We start from the raw sequence: 14,205 nt of genomic DNA on the forward strand, positions 1-14,205 counted from the left end.
TTTACTTTCCGCTCCCCACTGTAGTGCGCACTATTATAGTATGTTTCTAATAGATTTATTTCCCAGTTGCATCCAAGTGGTTAATTTTATTTATTTACTTCAAAACTGGTCTTTAAAAACAAGAAAACAAGTAGTCAATAGTAGGACGACAAGAGAAAAATAGTTTACCGCTACTTAAATGTTTGAAAAAGAAAAGGAAGAAGCAAACTACTCACTGCTTCCTATAGAAGTGAGTGAACTACAGTATATTGTACATTCAGAGCAGAGAAAAACAAGGTTGTGATCTGATTTGCCCTGCAGAGGTCTTGGTTGGAGATGTAAGAATCCTTCACATTTGAGTTAATATCCAATCTCTTGTTTTCTCTGCTGACAAACCGTTGAGACGTCGGCAGCATAGCGGAGAGAGAGGCACGAATAAAATCATCAGATATCTGCCACAAATGTGTCTGGATCTTGGCGACAATGGAACTGAAGACAACACACACTGTGGGCAACAGCTGAGGGTGGAATGACCGATGGTTTATGTTAACAGCCAAAACCTGCTCTTGCATTCTTTTATGACACCATGGTAAGTCCTTTTTTTATGCCGTGAGGAATAAAAGAGGGTGTGACTCAAACGTAGTGTGTGAGACAGTAGGTTTCCAACGTTTGGCAAATAGACATGACAGTAAACTCTGACATTCCTCAGCTTTAAGCCCGGCCTCCTGGGGATAAGAAGGAACTGACAGGAGGGCAGTGACGGCTCTCGTCATGAGTTAAGGTTCGCTCTGTTTGTCCTCTCAGGTTTCAGGACTCATCCGGTATCCTGCAGTTGGTTTTTCTTCACAGACACTCGGCGTGAACACAGAATGAACACAGACAGCCAGCAGGAAGTGAGTCGTGTAATAAGTGACATCTCTTGGTGTTTCCATTTGAAATAAAAGTTTATGCAAAAATCTCTCTAATCCGTCAGGTTTCTCCACAAGACCAGGAGACAGAGTTTGACGGTCCACCTTTGCAAAAGCAGAAGAGGATCGTCTTCTTCTCCAGCGGTGAAAGTCTGGAGCTGGAGGACTCTGAAGAAGACGAGGCAGAGGAGCAGAAGTCACACAGAACCCCAGAACCAACGGGGAGGGTGGGAATCTGTTCAGAGGATGAAATCTGTTTGGACGTCAAAAGTGGTAGATCATGTGATAGAATTGTCTTCCTTCACTCAGAACCGGCTGTCGTTCAAGAATGTTGCCATTCTAGTTGGGAGGATGTCCCTGCTGGGTACGTAGTGCCGCAAAAGTCATCAGACTAATGACAGGAAGACTAACGAGACGCTTTTTGTCTTTCTAAAACCAGCCTGTGATTTCCTTGGAGAGAGACTGGCCGGCGCTCTTGGGCTGAATGGAGCCAAATATCAATATGCGGTAGATCGATATTATCGTGAGCAGAAGGTAACCTGCAGCTCAGGAATATCTGAAATCTAATCAGTACCCAACGCGATTTTTTTTGCAATAGGCCGACACACAGTAGAGCGTAGCTGTGAAGCAGTGAATCTGCATCCAGCTCACCTGATTTAATACTTTATAAAACCAAATGTTTTTAGGTCTGTCACTACCACACAGCGGCGATGATGCTGAGGATCGTGTTTTCAGGATTATGGCTAGTATCTTATGTCCAGCTCCATTAACCTCATGTACTCAGATACTTTTAGACGATTTTTAAGTTATTTTACAGCATACGTAGGATATTCTTTGTATTTCAGTGCTTGCAAGTCTTTCTGACGTTCTCACAGATTACAGGTCACCATTTGGAGGACCAGGCAGAGGACACTCACCTTTCCCCTGGGCTAGAAGGGGGTCACTATGGAGCCACGGGAGGCGTAAGCAGTCCCTCCGATCCTGGCGAGAGCCGTGATGACAAACATGGAGACAAACACCAAGGATGCCAAAACAGAGCCTATCAACGCGACGAGGACAGCTAGTCATAAAGCCGCAGGACTGAAAATGGAGAGGAATGTGAACACCTGATGTGCAATGTGGCTTTCGGGTTGATGGTTTAATGATAGCAAATGTGTTTTGAGAGAGCAAAGACATTGAGGAAACCGATGTAAGTGGCAGAACTGCATAAAATGCATCCCTACGGTTCTGGAGATACCAGAGGAAATGCTGCTGAGTCCAATGTTTTCTCTACGTGTAAGGAGCAGAAAGAAAATATGGCACAGATCTAACCCTCCCCAACCTATTGCTGAGTGCAGCTGGCGACAATAAGACTATTTCCACTTTTTTAATGCAGAAGAGGAAGACAAATTCATCATATGAAATTAAAAGTATGAGTATGTTAACAGCTGACTGTAGGCAGGCCTGACTAATATCAGCATTACTATGCACAGTGAGCATTTGAAACTTCTATGTTTAGTCAGATTTACTCTGTATTTTTGCATAAGTTTGTATATTTATTGATTCTTGAGAAGGGGGACAGAACATGTCTGCTGGATAAAGTACATACTTTGAATAAAATATATTCAAAATATAACTTCTTCAAATAACTGAATAAACTAACCTGGCAATGTCACCACAACAGTGTTATGTTTTCATGGTGTTTGCTGAGTGTTTTTTATTTTAAACACTGTAGAAGGTGGATGGTGTCTGTAAAAGCCTGGAGCAGAACTCAATACATTATCATAGTTTCAAAGAATTCTAACATAATATGTCTTGACAACTAAATATAAATATTCAAATAAATAATTTCATAAGTATCAATACATGGAGTTAAAAATCATTGTATGTGTTTTCAAATTTAATTGAAATTGTGTCCTGAGTATCAGGCACTATTGGAGGGCATCAGAAATTCTGAGGACCCCATCACCACTTCCTCATTGTTCCTTTGCTAAGAGAGGCTAATGTTGTTCTTTTGTCTTTTCTTCGTCTTTATTCCTACGTTGTTCGTCACAACCATATTGTGTCAACACCACAAGTGACAATTTACAAAATGTTGATGAGGTTTTGTGACATAAATGCTTAACTTTGGTATATTGTAAAGATTTCGAGGTGCAACATGGCCTCCTTCAGAATAACGTCATATAAATGGAGGTAGTTTCACCATCAGATTTTTGACTCCTGGTGATGGTGTTGACAACAGAGTGCAGTTACCTCATTTTAATGTGTTTCACAGAAATGGCGTCAAGTCTTTCTTTTCAAATATGTTTCTGTTTATTTTCAACAACTTGTATAGTTTAATGGTATAAATGTAACATTACTTTATTAGTCCTTTAATATTAATAAGGTGTGATTTATTTCCTGAGGGAAGTGTTTGATGAACAGTGCTCCGATTGTAGAATCGTATGTATTTCAGGCTAGAATGGCCAGAGAAAAGCTATCAGTGGAGGAGCAGAAGACAAAGAACAGGGAGTATCAGGATAGGATACTCCCAGCCTGAGCTGAGGGAAGAGTTTACAAAAAAAGGAAACGATGGAGAAAGAGAGTGGAAGAGGGATAAATAAAAAATATCAATGTTCAGAAGTACAATATTATCACTATGGACAAAATCTCACGCAGGTCACAGGCGTGTTCTACACTGAGCAAGAAAAGAGAAGGATCTGCACAATCTCAGAGTCCAAGTGTGATTTAGAAAGATTTGAATTAGTTCACAATGTATTTCAAAGAATTTTTTCCTACATCTTTTCATTTATATTCATTTGATTAAAATGTAATTGTGGTTACTTCACATTTTCTCTTCATGCTGTACAACATTCCAGCAATTACTTCAACTTAAATGTCATTTCATGTGCATCTTATAACTTATTTCTGTCTGACAGTGTTGACAAAGTTCTCGGTCAGGTCCAGTAAAAATGTAATTTTCAAAAAATAAATGCTGCAGCTGAGAGCCTGAACATATCTACATTCCCAAAACATTATTTTTCATATTTGAATACAGAGGGAGGATTTGAACAAACTTTGTCCTGTAAAAATCACTGTAATACAATAAAAATATCAAAATATGCATTAAGAACCTTTGTATGACTTGAATAATGTTAAGGTTTTTTTTAGCAGCAGTTTAGATAAAACCTGAAATTTTCTGTTTAAATGAAAGCAACTATATAAATAAATGCAGTTTTTTTTTTGTTGTTGTTTTAATATAAAACTTTTGTTTTTAGTCAATGTTCTCAGACCATGAGAATGTCATACCCGTATGTAAATCTTCTTCTTATATTTAGTAACTTTATTTTGTCTCTGTTAGCTCATCGTTGGTGCGACTGCTGTGAAAATAAACCTACAAGTTTACGGCTTTTCCATATCTATCTGTGATACGTGAGCACCCTCTTGTGGCTTCTGCAGGAAATGCTCATAATTGCAATAAATAGGAGAGTACAGCCTGATGTTTTCCGTATATTTCGTAGCTTTATGTTCTCAGTAAAACCCGATGAATGTAACTGAGGACAGTGGAACGGGTAAATACTAAATTTAATCAAACCAACTAAAACTGATCAGTACTTATTTTAAGGTGACGTCCAAGCAGAAATAGAATAGAAGATCTTTGTTCCTCAGTAACCTAAGCCTCCATAACGCCGAGATGAAAGGTGAAAACGTTTTACATCTCACCATGCATATAGTTCATATCAAGGCAGATTGATAAACAAATCTCACTTATGAAATTTAAAGTGCAAATTTAATCATTTGTTGTCACCAATGGATTAGCAGTGTGTTGCACAATGAGACAAAGTAGCATCTAGGTAACATCTCTGTACATGAACATCCGTGCAAGCCGTACGTAAATTACGTGGTGACGTGATGTCATTTGTTAGGACTTTGTTAGGAATGACCGTGACAGTCAGATTTTGTGCCTGCAGAGGGCGCCCTTTAACAAGCTGAACTAAAAGCAGTTAATTTTGATACATGCTTTTGAAAATGTGACCGCACAATAGCTTAAAAGTTTTCTAAAAAATAGTTTTGACTTGGATGTATATTTTCATATGACTTTCTACAAAAGTCATAAGAAGCATTACGCAAGAACAGGTGCAGGCCGTATCTTTTTATAACTTCCAACAGAACCTCTGGTTAGCGCAAATCACACGTACATTCATACATCCAAGAGGTCGAGTCCAAATAATGATTAAAGGATGGAGAGAAAAAAAGGAAAAATCAAATTTCGATTTAGGCCACACAAAAAAAAAGTTACTGGAATGCGACGAGGATGGGATTCGAACCCACGCGTGCAGAGCACAATGGATTAGCAGTCCATCGCCTTAACCACTCGGCCACCTCGTCCTCCTGGCAACGAGTGCATAACATTGACGGTGTTGAGTATTCAGACCCCACATTACCTCTTTCTATGTTACTATATTTATTTTTTCCTGAATAAACCTAAACAAAACTCTGCATTTTGTCGTAGTTAAGCCAGATGTAGCTGGCAGGAGCGGCTAGCATGCTAGTCTACTGTGGTAAAGCTAGGCTGGTCCGGAGCCGCTTTTACCTGCGTGTCGTTTGCCTCTGAAGTGAAAACTCGGGTTGACAGCGTTCCAGTTGCATAGTAGACACTGTTCGCAATACCTTTTGCAAACATCGTTTTAAACTTTGTTTTTCGATCAGCAGACACCGCTTTTAATTTCTTCAATTTGGAGTTGCAAGCGCTGGAAGTAGCTTAATTAATTTTAGACAAGCTTTTCTTATAATAAAACGTGTTTCCGTCAGCTTATTGAAATGCAAGTCGTCGTTACAAATCAGAACCAGGGTAGACGGAGTTGCTTCCTCTTTCCAAGTGGGAAGTCCGACTTCGGAATGCGTTCCAGTTCACTTTTGTGGCTGGGAAATCGCCCGGAAATGTGAAGGAACACACATGTCCTTCTGCTTCTGTTATTATACAACATTTGCTGCATGTAGCAAATGCTGCTACAAAAATTGTGAGGTCACTTGTTGCAATGACCTCACAATTTTAGCCGGTTGCTTTTGAAAGCAGAGAAGCTATGCTCAGTTTTTGTATATTTAATTGGCCGTGGAGTTCAGAGCGATTTCTTATCCCTTTCTGTGTAAAGTTTGGTTAGTCAATGACTGTGGTTTTTATTTGCAAAAGAAAACAAAAGCTTCAAAATATGAATTTATATCTATCAAATTGAAAAAGGTTAAACAATTTCACTTTTTGAAAGAAATTAAAACTGCTTTTCATAATGTCTATTCAAATGACCAGACATTCTGTTCTGTTTCTAAAATCAACAAAATGGCCTTCTGAAAGACCTGCAGGAAAAATGTTGCTGTCCATCAAGGATGTCAAATGATGATCTATAGAGAATTCAAAGCCTCTAGAAATTCCCAGTGTATTGAGATTTTCCAATTCCTTTTTTCACCTTAATTAAAAGGCTCCCGAGTCAAAAAGTGAGTATAGGAAACATTCGTTTTCCAGCCATTTACTGTAATCTTCTAATCAAATATCTATCATTTTTTACTTTTAAGCCATAGTCATCTGGTATAAGTTTCTTGTAAACTTGCCAATCGAAATCTGCTGATTCTGAACAAACTTAAATACTCCTATGAAAACTTCACCAGGATTTGCAGAGTCAGCTGGTGTTTTGTTTTCTTTCTTTTTTTTATTTACCCTGGAATATCTCATAATCTTCTTAGTCATCTGGATTTATGTTGCTAGTTAACATTAGCGTCCAATATAAGATGCTAGCAGTTAGATTAGATAATATCCTATCGGATACAGTTCAACAACAAACAAGCAGGTGCACATGTGAGAACCACTTACTGTAACAATGAGTAACAGCGTGAGTCAAAGTCCTTTGGTTCATCATCATAAATATGATCCCCTTCGAACACATCAGAGAGCACACACTTAAACCAGCAGCAGCATTTAGTCACACACTTTCTATCACAATGGAGAGAATACTCTTTCTGCTGGGACTTGTGGTTTTGACTACATCCTTCACCGTAAGTACTGAACACATGCAGAATTCATCGTGAGTGTCACTGATTTTAATTGCACTCACTTTGACTGGATTTGTTTTGTTCAGATACCGCGTTCCAGTGAAGTACATGGTACGTAAAATGGGAGAAAACTTTTATTATCATTTTTTTTAATAACAGTAAGATACCATTTGCCAGGTATAAACCCACGTGTATGTGTTGCAGAGGTGTACGAGAATGGAGAAGATGAGAACCCCATCTTGAACATTGGTAAGCAGCCATATTGCTTGACTTCATAACATTAACTTTAAAACAAAGACGTTGAATCGTGGTCACTTTTGCTGCAGATTCTGATGCCGACCTCTTCGAGGGAGACATTTTGCTTCCTGTAAGTTGGAACCAGATGATTTTTCTTTTGCTAAATCACGTTAATACCAGTAATTATTGAGAGCTGTTGGTCATTGTACTCCTTAGAGACTAAAGGGCAACATCTCTGAGATAATAGTGTGTTTTTTGATTGGGTGTTTTACTTAAGTGACTTTATGTTGCAGAAAGGAAAGAATGCCCTGGTCAACCAAAGATATAGGTGGAAATTTCCAATCCCTTACATTCTTGGGGATGATTTAGGTGAGTTCATATAAAGTTTAGGATACTCTCACTGAATGATTGTGTTCAAACATTATCATCATAGCTGATTGAGTTGAAAGAACAGAATTGATAAATCTCAGAGAAATACATCCTGTAAAAGCAAATTAACATATAAATATTGCTGAATGAAATATTAAGTCAACTGGTAGCTTACAATGTAGAGTAAGTGGAAATTTACATAGGATTTACTTTGGATGCAATACTGGGCATCAATTGTCCTAAACCTTTAGCTTGAAGATGACCAGCATGTTGTAACTCATTTTATCAGGATAATAATCCCTGAGATGAATGAGAATTATTCCAACTTGATCATTCCATCAGAATATCTTTCATTCCATCTTTGCATGGGTGCATCTTCATGTGTGTTCACTTGTAGGGGTGTGTGAGTGTGTGTGAAAAAAGGAGCGAGAAAGAAAGAGAGATCTAATCTCATATCAGTGTGTGGGCCATTTGACCTTTGATAGTATACTTTCATTAATAGCTGCATGATAACTAATTTGTAACCATTAACTGTCACAGGTGCATGATATCAAGATATCAAAGTGTTCCTATAGAAACATCAGTCGACCTTATTTAAAGGGCTTTTTGTGTAAAATGTTTCTCTTTTTGTTGATTTGATTTCTAACAGTCCCAGAACTCAGAACATCCACTCACATCTTTACTGAATATTTCAGTTTGGCTTGTCCTTATTCAAACCAGAAAAATAAGCCTAAAATCATTTTTGAATGACATTCAGATGTTAAAAAAAACTTATTTTTGTGGATTATCTATCTAGTTACATTTTACTAATTGGGGAAATGGAATAGAAGCCAACTGGTCTTTTTCACTTCTTTAAAACCCTGTTGACTAATATTCTAGAACTTAAGACAGCCTTATCCATGTTGACTGAGAATCTAAATCAATAAATTATCAGCTTTGAAACATCTATCAATATCTTTAGAGCCTGTGAGTGCCAGTAAAGACCATTAATTATTCCTGGGATATGTTTGTTGTTCACATTGTACTTGATCATCCTGTCAGTTCCTTTTTCCTTTGTTCAGATCTGAACGCTAAAGGTTGCGTCCACCAGGCGTTCGAGATGTATCGTCTCAAGTCTTGTGTCGACTTCAAGCCGTACGAGGGAGAGAAAACTTATATCAAGTTTGAGAAGAGGGGAGGGTAAGGCTGTCTTTTCTGTTCACTCCGTGTCCAAAACATCAAACAATATCCAGAAGTTTTGTCAAAATGGTATAAGCAGTACGAACTGTTCCATGAAAACCTAATCAACGCAGGCCCAACTATTGACTGTCTGCATTATGTTCTTCTTTTCAAATGGGTTAATTTTAAATAAGATGTAATGGGGCACATACCTTTCAAAAATTCACAATTTTGTCACATCAGTTTGTCACAAACTATTGTTTTGTAGACTTTGTCAATATTCAACTGTATGGCAACTGTATGGCCAACAGAAACGCAGCAGCAAACAGCATTGGAGTGACATGTATTTATGGGACATTCTGTCTTTAACCAGCTCCCTCTCCCGTCAGGTGCTTCTCGAGCGTTGGCGACCAGCAGAATGGTCAGATCTTGTCTTTGGGAACAGGCTGCGACCATAAGGCTGTGATTGAACATGAGCTGCTGCACGCTCTGGGATTTTACCACGAACAGTCCCGTACAGACAGAGATGACTACGTTGACATTTGGCTGGACCAGGTGACACCAGGTACCTCCGGCACCTGAATATGTGAGGAATGAAATGAGAGTTTGAAAATTTTTCGGTTGTTTGATGTATAGATAAAATTCTCCACAGGACTCGAGCACAACTTCAACAAATACAACGATGACTTCATCACCGATCAAAACACGGCGTACGACTATGAATCCGTCATGCATTACCGACCCTTCTCCTTCAACAAGAATGAATCCATTCCCACCGTCACCACCAAAATCCCAGAGTTCTACAACATCATTGGCCAATACCTTGACTTTAGCAAGATGGACACCCTGAGGCTCAACCGGATGTATAACTGTTGTATGTATATTTTGCAAAGTCAGCTTCTTATGGACTTTCTAGCTAGAAATATAAATCCCCAGAAATAAACATTCAAGTTGCCCCTCTCTTTTACCCTAGCCGGCCCTCTCACCCTTCTGGATCAGTGTTCCTTTGAGTATGCAAGCATCTGTGGGATGATCCAGTCTTCTAATGACGATGCCGACTGGGTCCATTTGAAGAGCAGCGCAGGGGATGAGGATCATACGCTCCTGGGAAGGTGCAGAGGTCAGAGTTGAAGAAGTACACTTCTAAAACCCAACAAAACTGAAGTTCAGACTATTTTAAAAGACTCCTCTTTCACTTATCTCCAGATGCAGGGTACTTCATGTACTTCAACACCCGGACCGGAGACCCTCTGCAGTCTGCTTTACTAGAATCCCGAACCCTTTACCCCAAAAGGAAGCTCCAGTGTCTGCAGTTCTTCTACAAGATGACTGGAAGCACCCAAGACAAGCTAGTTGTATGGGCCAAGATGGACGATGGCACCGGCACTGTCCGGAAAATGAAGAAAATACATACCTTCTATGGTAAACAGAGGACATGTTTCACAGCCTTTAACAGGATTTTTTTTTTTAACTCATTGAAGCTTGTCTAATCTGATTTGCATGCAGACAGTATGAGCCAGAGTGAAACAGGTGCACAGGTGAATAAATATAGTTATCAAATTAAGGTATTTTTAAAAACTCTCAAATAGGAGGCTCTCCACCTACCTTTGAAATATTGAATTACCTAGTGTAGTTTTTTTTTGGTATGGTTTCAGAACACAGTGATCCCCGGTATTCGTGGGATTTAGTTGAGACCCCTCCAAAAAATGCTTCTAACTGCTTGTTGGGACTGTATAACTACTACAGAAGCTAACATTGACAGTCTTCCTTATCTCTGCTCTTGGGGACACAGTCAATCAACACCAATGAATATGAACGGTGCGGCTGCTGTACCATTCTAAGAGCCAAAAGCATGTCAAGTGTTACTGGGCCTAGGTATCTCAGTTGCCCAAGCTGCATTATCTTTGAAATAATTTAGATGTGCTCTACAAAACAAATTCAAGAATAGTCAAATTCTCCGCAAATAATTTGGAGTTACGTTCTACAGAAAAATCTGAGAATAAGTGGAGGTCCATTGTACGAAAAGTTTTATACAACATAGATATCGATTACAGGCTGATAAATAAATTTAACATGTAATACTTTTTTTCTCACATTCCTATTTTGAGTAATCAACATGAATGAGTTAAAAGGTAAACTTTCAGATATGGATCAACTGTTTAAGACAAATTTGCCCTTCGAGCTGCCATTAGACTTTCTGCTAAATTAGGCGAATTGTTAGTGCTGGCTTGCACGCAGTGACAAATTATAAAACTGAGAACACATGTTGGCTGATCACAGTAGCAACTTCTTTAAATTGCCACTTAGGTTAAGCATAAGAGAACAAGAAAAAACAGGTTTTGTTCCCCTTTTTATTTTGGCATATTAAGCTAATGTCTTTCTGTGTCAAGAGTAAGAATCAATTTACAGATCAAAGTATACTTTTCACATTGTTGCAGGAGAAAAAACAAATAATACTTCCGAGAAACACTAAGCCATATTTGGTGCCTTACACAATATAGTGTCTACATTGAAGTAGTAAATGTGGAAGAATTTACTACAATGTCTTTAAATTAACCTTGCTACTACGCTATTTCTCTAACATTAACCTTTGCTTTCTACCCAGCCGATTCTGAACACTCTTGGAAGATCGCCCACGTTCCATTGGAGATAGACGTTAAGTTTCGCTATGCTTTCCAAGCCACGCGCGGAGACCCCACCGCTTCCACTGGAGGCATCTACATCGACGACATCAGCCTGACGGAAACGCACTGCCCAAACGCAGTGTGGACAATCCGTAACTTCTCCAAGATCATGGAAATGGCTAATGTCAACACTGTTCTTGACAGCCCTCGCTTCTACAGCCGTGAAGGCTACGGTTACGGCATACGTATCATGCCGTTGACCAGTTACAGTGATTACACTGGGAACTACGTAGGGCTCTACTTCCACCTGACCAGTGGGGAGAATGACGCTGTGATGAAGTGGCCAGCTGTCAACCATCAAGCCACCTTGGTGGTGATGGACCAAGACCCAGATATTCTGCAAAGGATGTCTTCTGCTCGCAGCCTCACAACTGATTTGACGACAAGTGAGTATGTTTCTTTGCCCTGAGGGAAAAGGGACCAACATTACTCCATGACAGTAAAAACCATGGTAAAAACGACGGAATTCCTGTGCAAGATGTACTCATACTGTGATTTTATTTCATCAAAGGAACCGCCTAATAGAAACAACACCACACTTACTACTTACTAACATCAATCTAACGCCAGGTGGTCAGCATCTATGCTGTTATTTCTCACCTTAGCTGTTGCAGAGGTGCACCATGCTGCCATGGGATTTTCAGGTGGAGGAGAAAGCGAGCAAGATGAAGACAGACCAATGGCACTTTGGGTGTAAACTTAATTTGCTAGCAGTAACTGGATAGCACTTTTGGGAGACAGAGTTTACTTTGACAAGAAATGTTATCATCGATCTTTATACCTGCTTTCATCAGTAATGTTAGTTACCTGTCAACACAGGCTGTTCTACATCATCGTTCAAGCTGTGGAATCGTGTTCTTCACTATCTTTCCGTTCTTTTTGCTTCTAGCATCAGACGGACAGTTTTTGTGGGACAATCCCTCCAAGGTCGGAAAGTACGACCCTGCCTGTCAGTGCTACCGCGGTACATCATGGGGCTGGAGGAACTTCATCAAGCACTTTGACCTCAGGCGGCGCAATTACCTCAAGGATGATGACCTCATCATCTTTGCTGATTTTGAAGGTTTGTTGTTTATTTTTGACTCTCAATCAGTAAAAGTTTGAGATCTAATACTCCCACAATGCAAACAAAACTCTTCCTTCTCTATAGATATAACATCACTCATCAAAACAGAAGTTCCTATTGTGTCGCATGACTAAGGATTTTATAACACAACAAACTGGTAAGTAATTACAAACTGTATTATTTTATTTAATGACACCAATGCAGATATTATTGTGAAATGTTTGTTTTTGTTTGAAGCATTTGGTTGGAGTACGTGGAGCTGGAATGAGAAGAAACATCTGTGAAGATGACGGCACAGGATGTATTACAGGATATTACAATGCATTATGAAATGTCAACAAAAGCCTTAAACAAGAATGTGGTTCCATAAACAAATCTCATTTGTTTTGACGCGTAGGAGGATGTATCTTGAAGAAAAAAATTGTGTTTAATAGAAAATAAAAATAAAAACAGCTCATGGGTTTTAACAAATATAATACTTAAATACTTATGCAAAGTACTAATAAATTGTTCCTCTACATTTTTCTTACTGTAGGTGAGATGTAAACAGACACTGACTAGAAAGTTACACACAGACTTGAGTTGACCCCCTTCTTCAAATCAAATAAAATCAGTGTTAACCATTTGTGCAGCAAAAATGTTCTGCTTGTGCCGCTATCGTTTTAACAATATTAAATGTTTCCAGAGGTTATGGAACGTTTTTGTCATAGCAAACCTTTGGCTTCCAGTTTTGCTTTCTTCACCTGATTTTTAAGTAAACTTTTGCACTCTCAGGATCACTTGATTGTTTTATCAAGTAATTATAAGAAACTCTGAATCACAGGAGCGTACTGCTCCTATCAGGCTATCGCAAAATCTCAATGTTTTCACTGCTTTTGACAGTTTAACAATGAGCTGGAGCCAACATTACCCAGACACAACAGCAGCAAACATATCGTCTTCCTGTTGCGAAATTGAAGGGTGTCAGTAACCATTTACATAATATAATAGTAATAATACTTTTTATTTGCATAGCACTTTTCTACACCCTCAGAGACTACAGGAATCAAGTCAAATCACAAACAGCACACTAAGTACATCAAACAGTCATAAAAGGACAACACTTAAGTAGCATGTTAATAAATAAATAATAAAACAGGATAATAGTCGTATATTGAAAGGTGTTTTGAAAAGGTGTGTTTTAGATGTGAATGTGGACAGGTCTGTACAGTCACGGATGTGTTTGTTCACCCGACTGATGTGAACGTCTTCATTTTAAGCTGATTTCACAAGCTAAAGTCGGCTAAATTAGGCGGTAGATGTCTGTCAAGCTCTTAGCCATCTACCAATCCCAGTATTTATTTTTTTTAATTCCCAGAAAACTCACGTTTCTTCTATAAACAAGAGAATTGTTAACCACAACAATTTTACAAAATCTCACCCAGGAAAAACTTTAAACCCTCTCGAGTCCCATCCTAGCAATGCAGACGCCTAACAACTTTACTCACTCATCACCCGTCTGCATTTGTGACAGAATAACATCTAAATCGTAGCGTTCTTTTTGGGGACCTAATATTTTTTGTTACAGAGTTGAAGTGCAGACAAGAAGTTGCTGCTTTAGTTCAAAATTTTATGAGACAAAAGTAGGATTTGGCTTTCTAACACTCAAAGCAAAACCCCGAGCAGCTTTGAGTGGACAAAAATCTCCGTATCGCTCCATCTCGCTGTGACTGTCACTGTCTGCACATCTTTGGTTCATAGTTTACAGTTTATGGCTGTTATCGCCTCCACTTGCCATGTCAGCTTTAAAAGCTACACAAAAAAA

The 14,205-nt window shown here is 38.9% G+C and overlaps 2 protein-coding genes and 1 non-coding gene across 3 annotated transcripts; 2 read left to right on the forward strand and 1 right to left on the reverse strand.

The window, feature by feature from the left end:
- Positions 1-197: 197 nt before the first annotated feature.
- fam177b (family with sequence similarity 177 member B) lies at positions 198-2,695 on the forward strand. Its single transcript, XM_023347404.1, has 5 exons — positions 198-872; positions 953-1,114; positions 1,197-1,251; positions 1,327-1,421; positions 1,763-2,695. The coding sequence occupies exons 1-5, from the start codon at positions 849-851 to the stop codon at positions 1,949-1,951; spliced, it is 525 nt and encodes a 174-aa protein (XP_023203172.1). The 5' UTR covers positions 198-848; the 3' UTR covers positions 1,952-2,695.
- A 2,457-nt stretch (positions 2,696-5,152) lies between these two features.
- trnas-gcu lies at positions 5,153-5,234 on the reverse strand. The gene has a single exon. It is a non-coding gene; the product is annotated as a tRNA-Ser (tRNA).
- Positions 5,235-6,759: 1,525 nt separating this feature from the next.
- On the forward strand, positions 6,760-13,092 carry LOC102231722 (meprin A subunit alpha-like). The gene is made up of 14 exons (XM_005812762.2): positions 6,760-6,890; positions 6,974-6,998; positions 7,092-7,136; positions 7,214-7,254; positions 7,418-7,493; positions 8,555-8,672; positions 9,041-9,216; positions 9,304-9,525; positions 9,625-9,771; positions 9,858-10,073; positions 11,257-11,721; positions 12,225-12,398; positions 12,486-12,558; positions 12,639-13,092. Exons 1-13 carry the CDS (start codon positions 6,762-6,764, stop codon positions 12,533-12,535), a joined length of 1,884 nt encoding a protein of 627 aa, XP_005812819.2. The 5' UTR covers positions 6,760-6,761; the 3' UTR covers positions 12,536-12,558; positions 12,639-13,092.
- Positions 13,093-14,205: the final 1,113 nt, after the last annotated feature.

This window comes from Xiphophorus maculatus, chromosome 15 (genome assembly GCF_002775205.1).
Source record: "Xiphophorus maculatus strain JP 163 A chromosome 15, X_maculatus-5.0-male, whole genome shotgun sequence".
NCBI classification, from domain to species: Eukaryota; Metazoa; Chordata; class Actinopteri; order Cyprinodontiformes; family Poeciliidae; genus Xiphophorus; species Xiphophorus maculatus.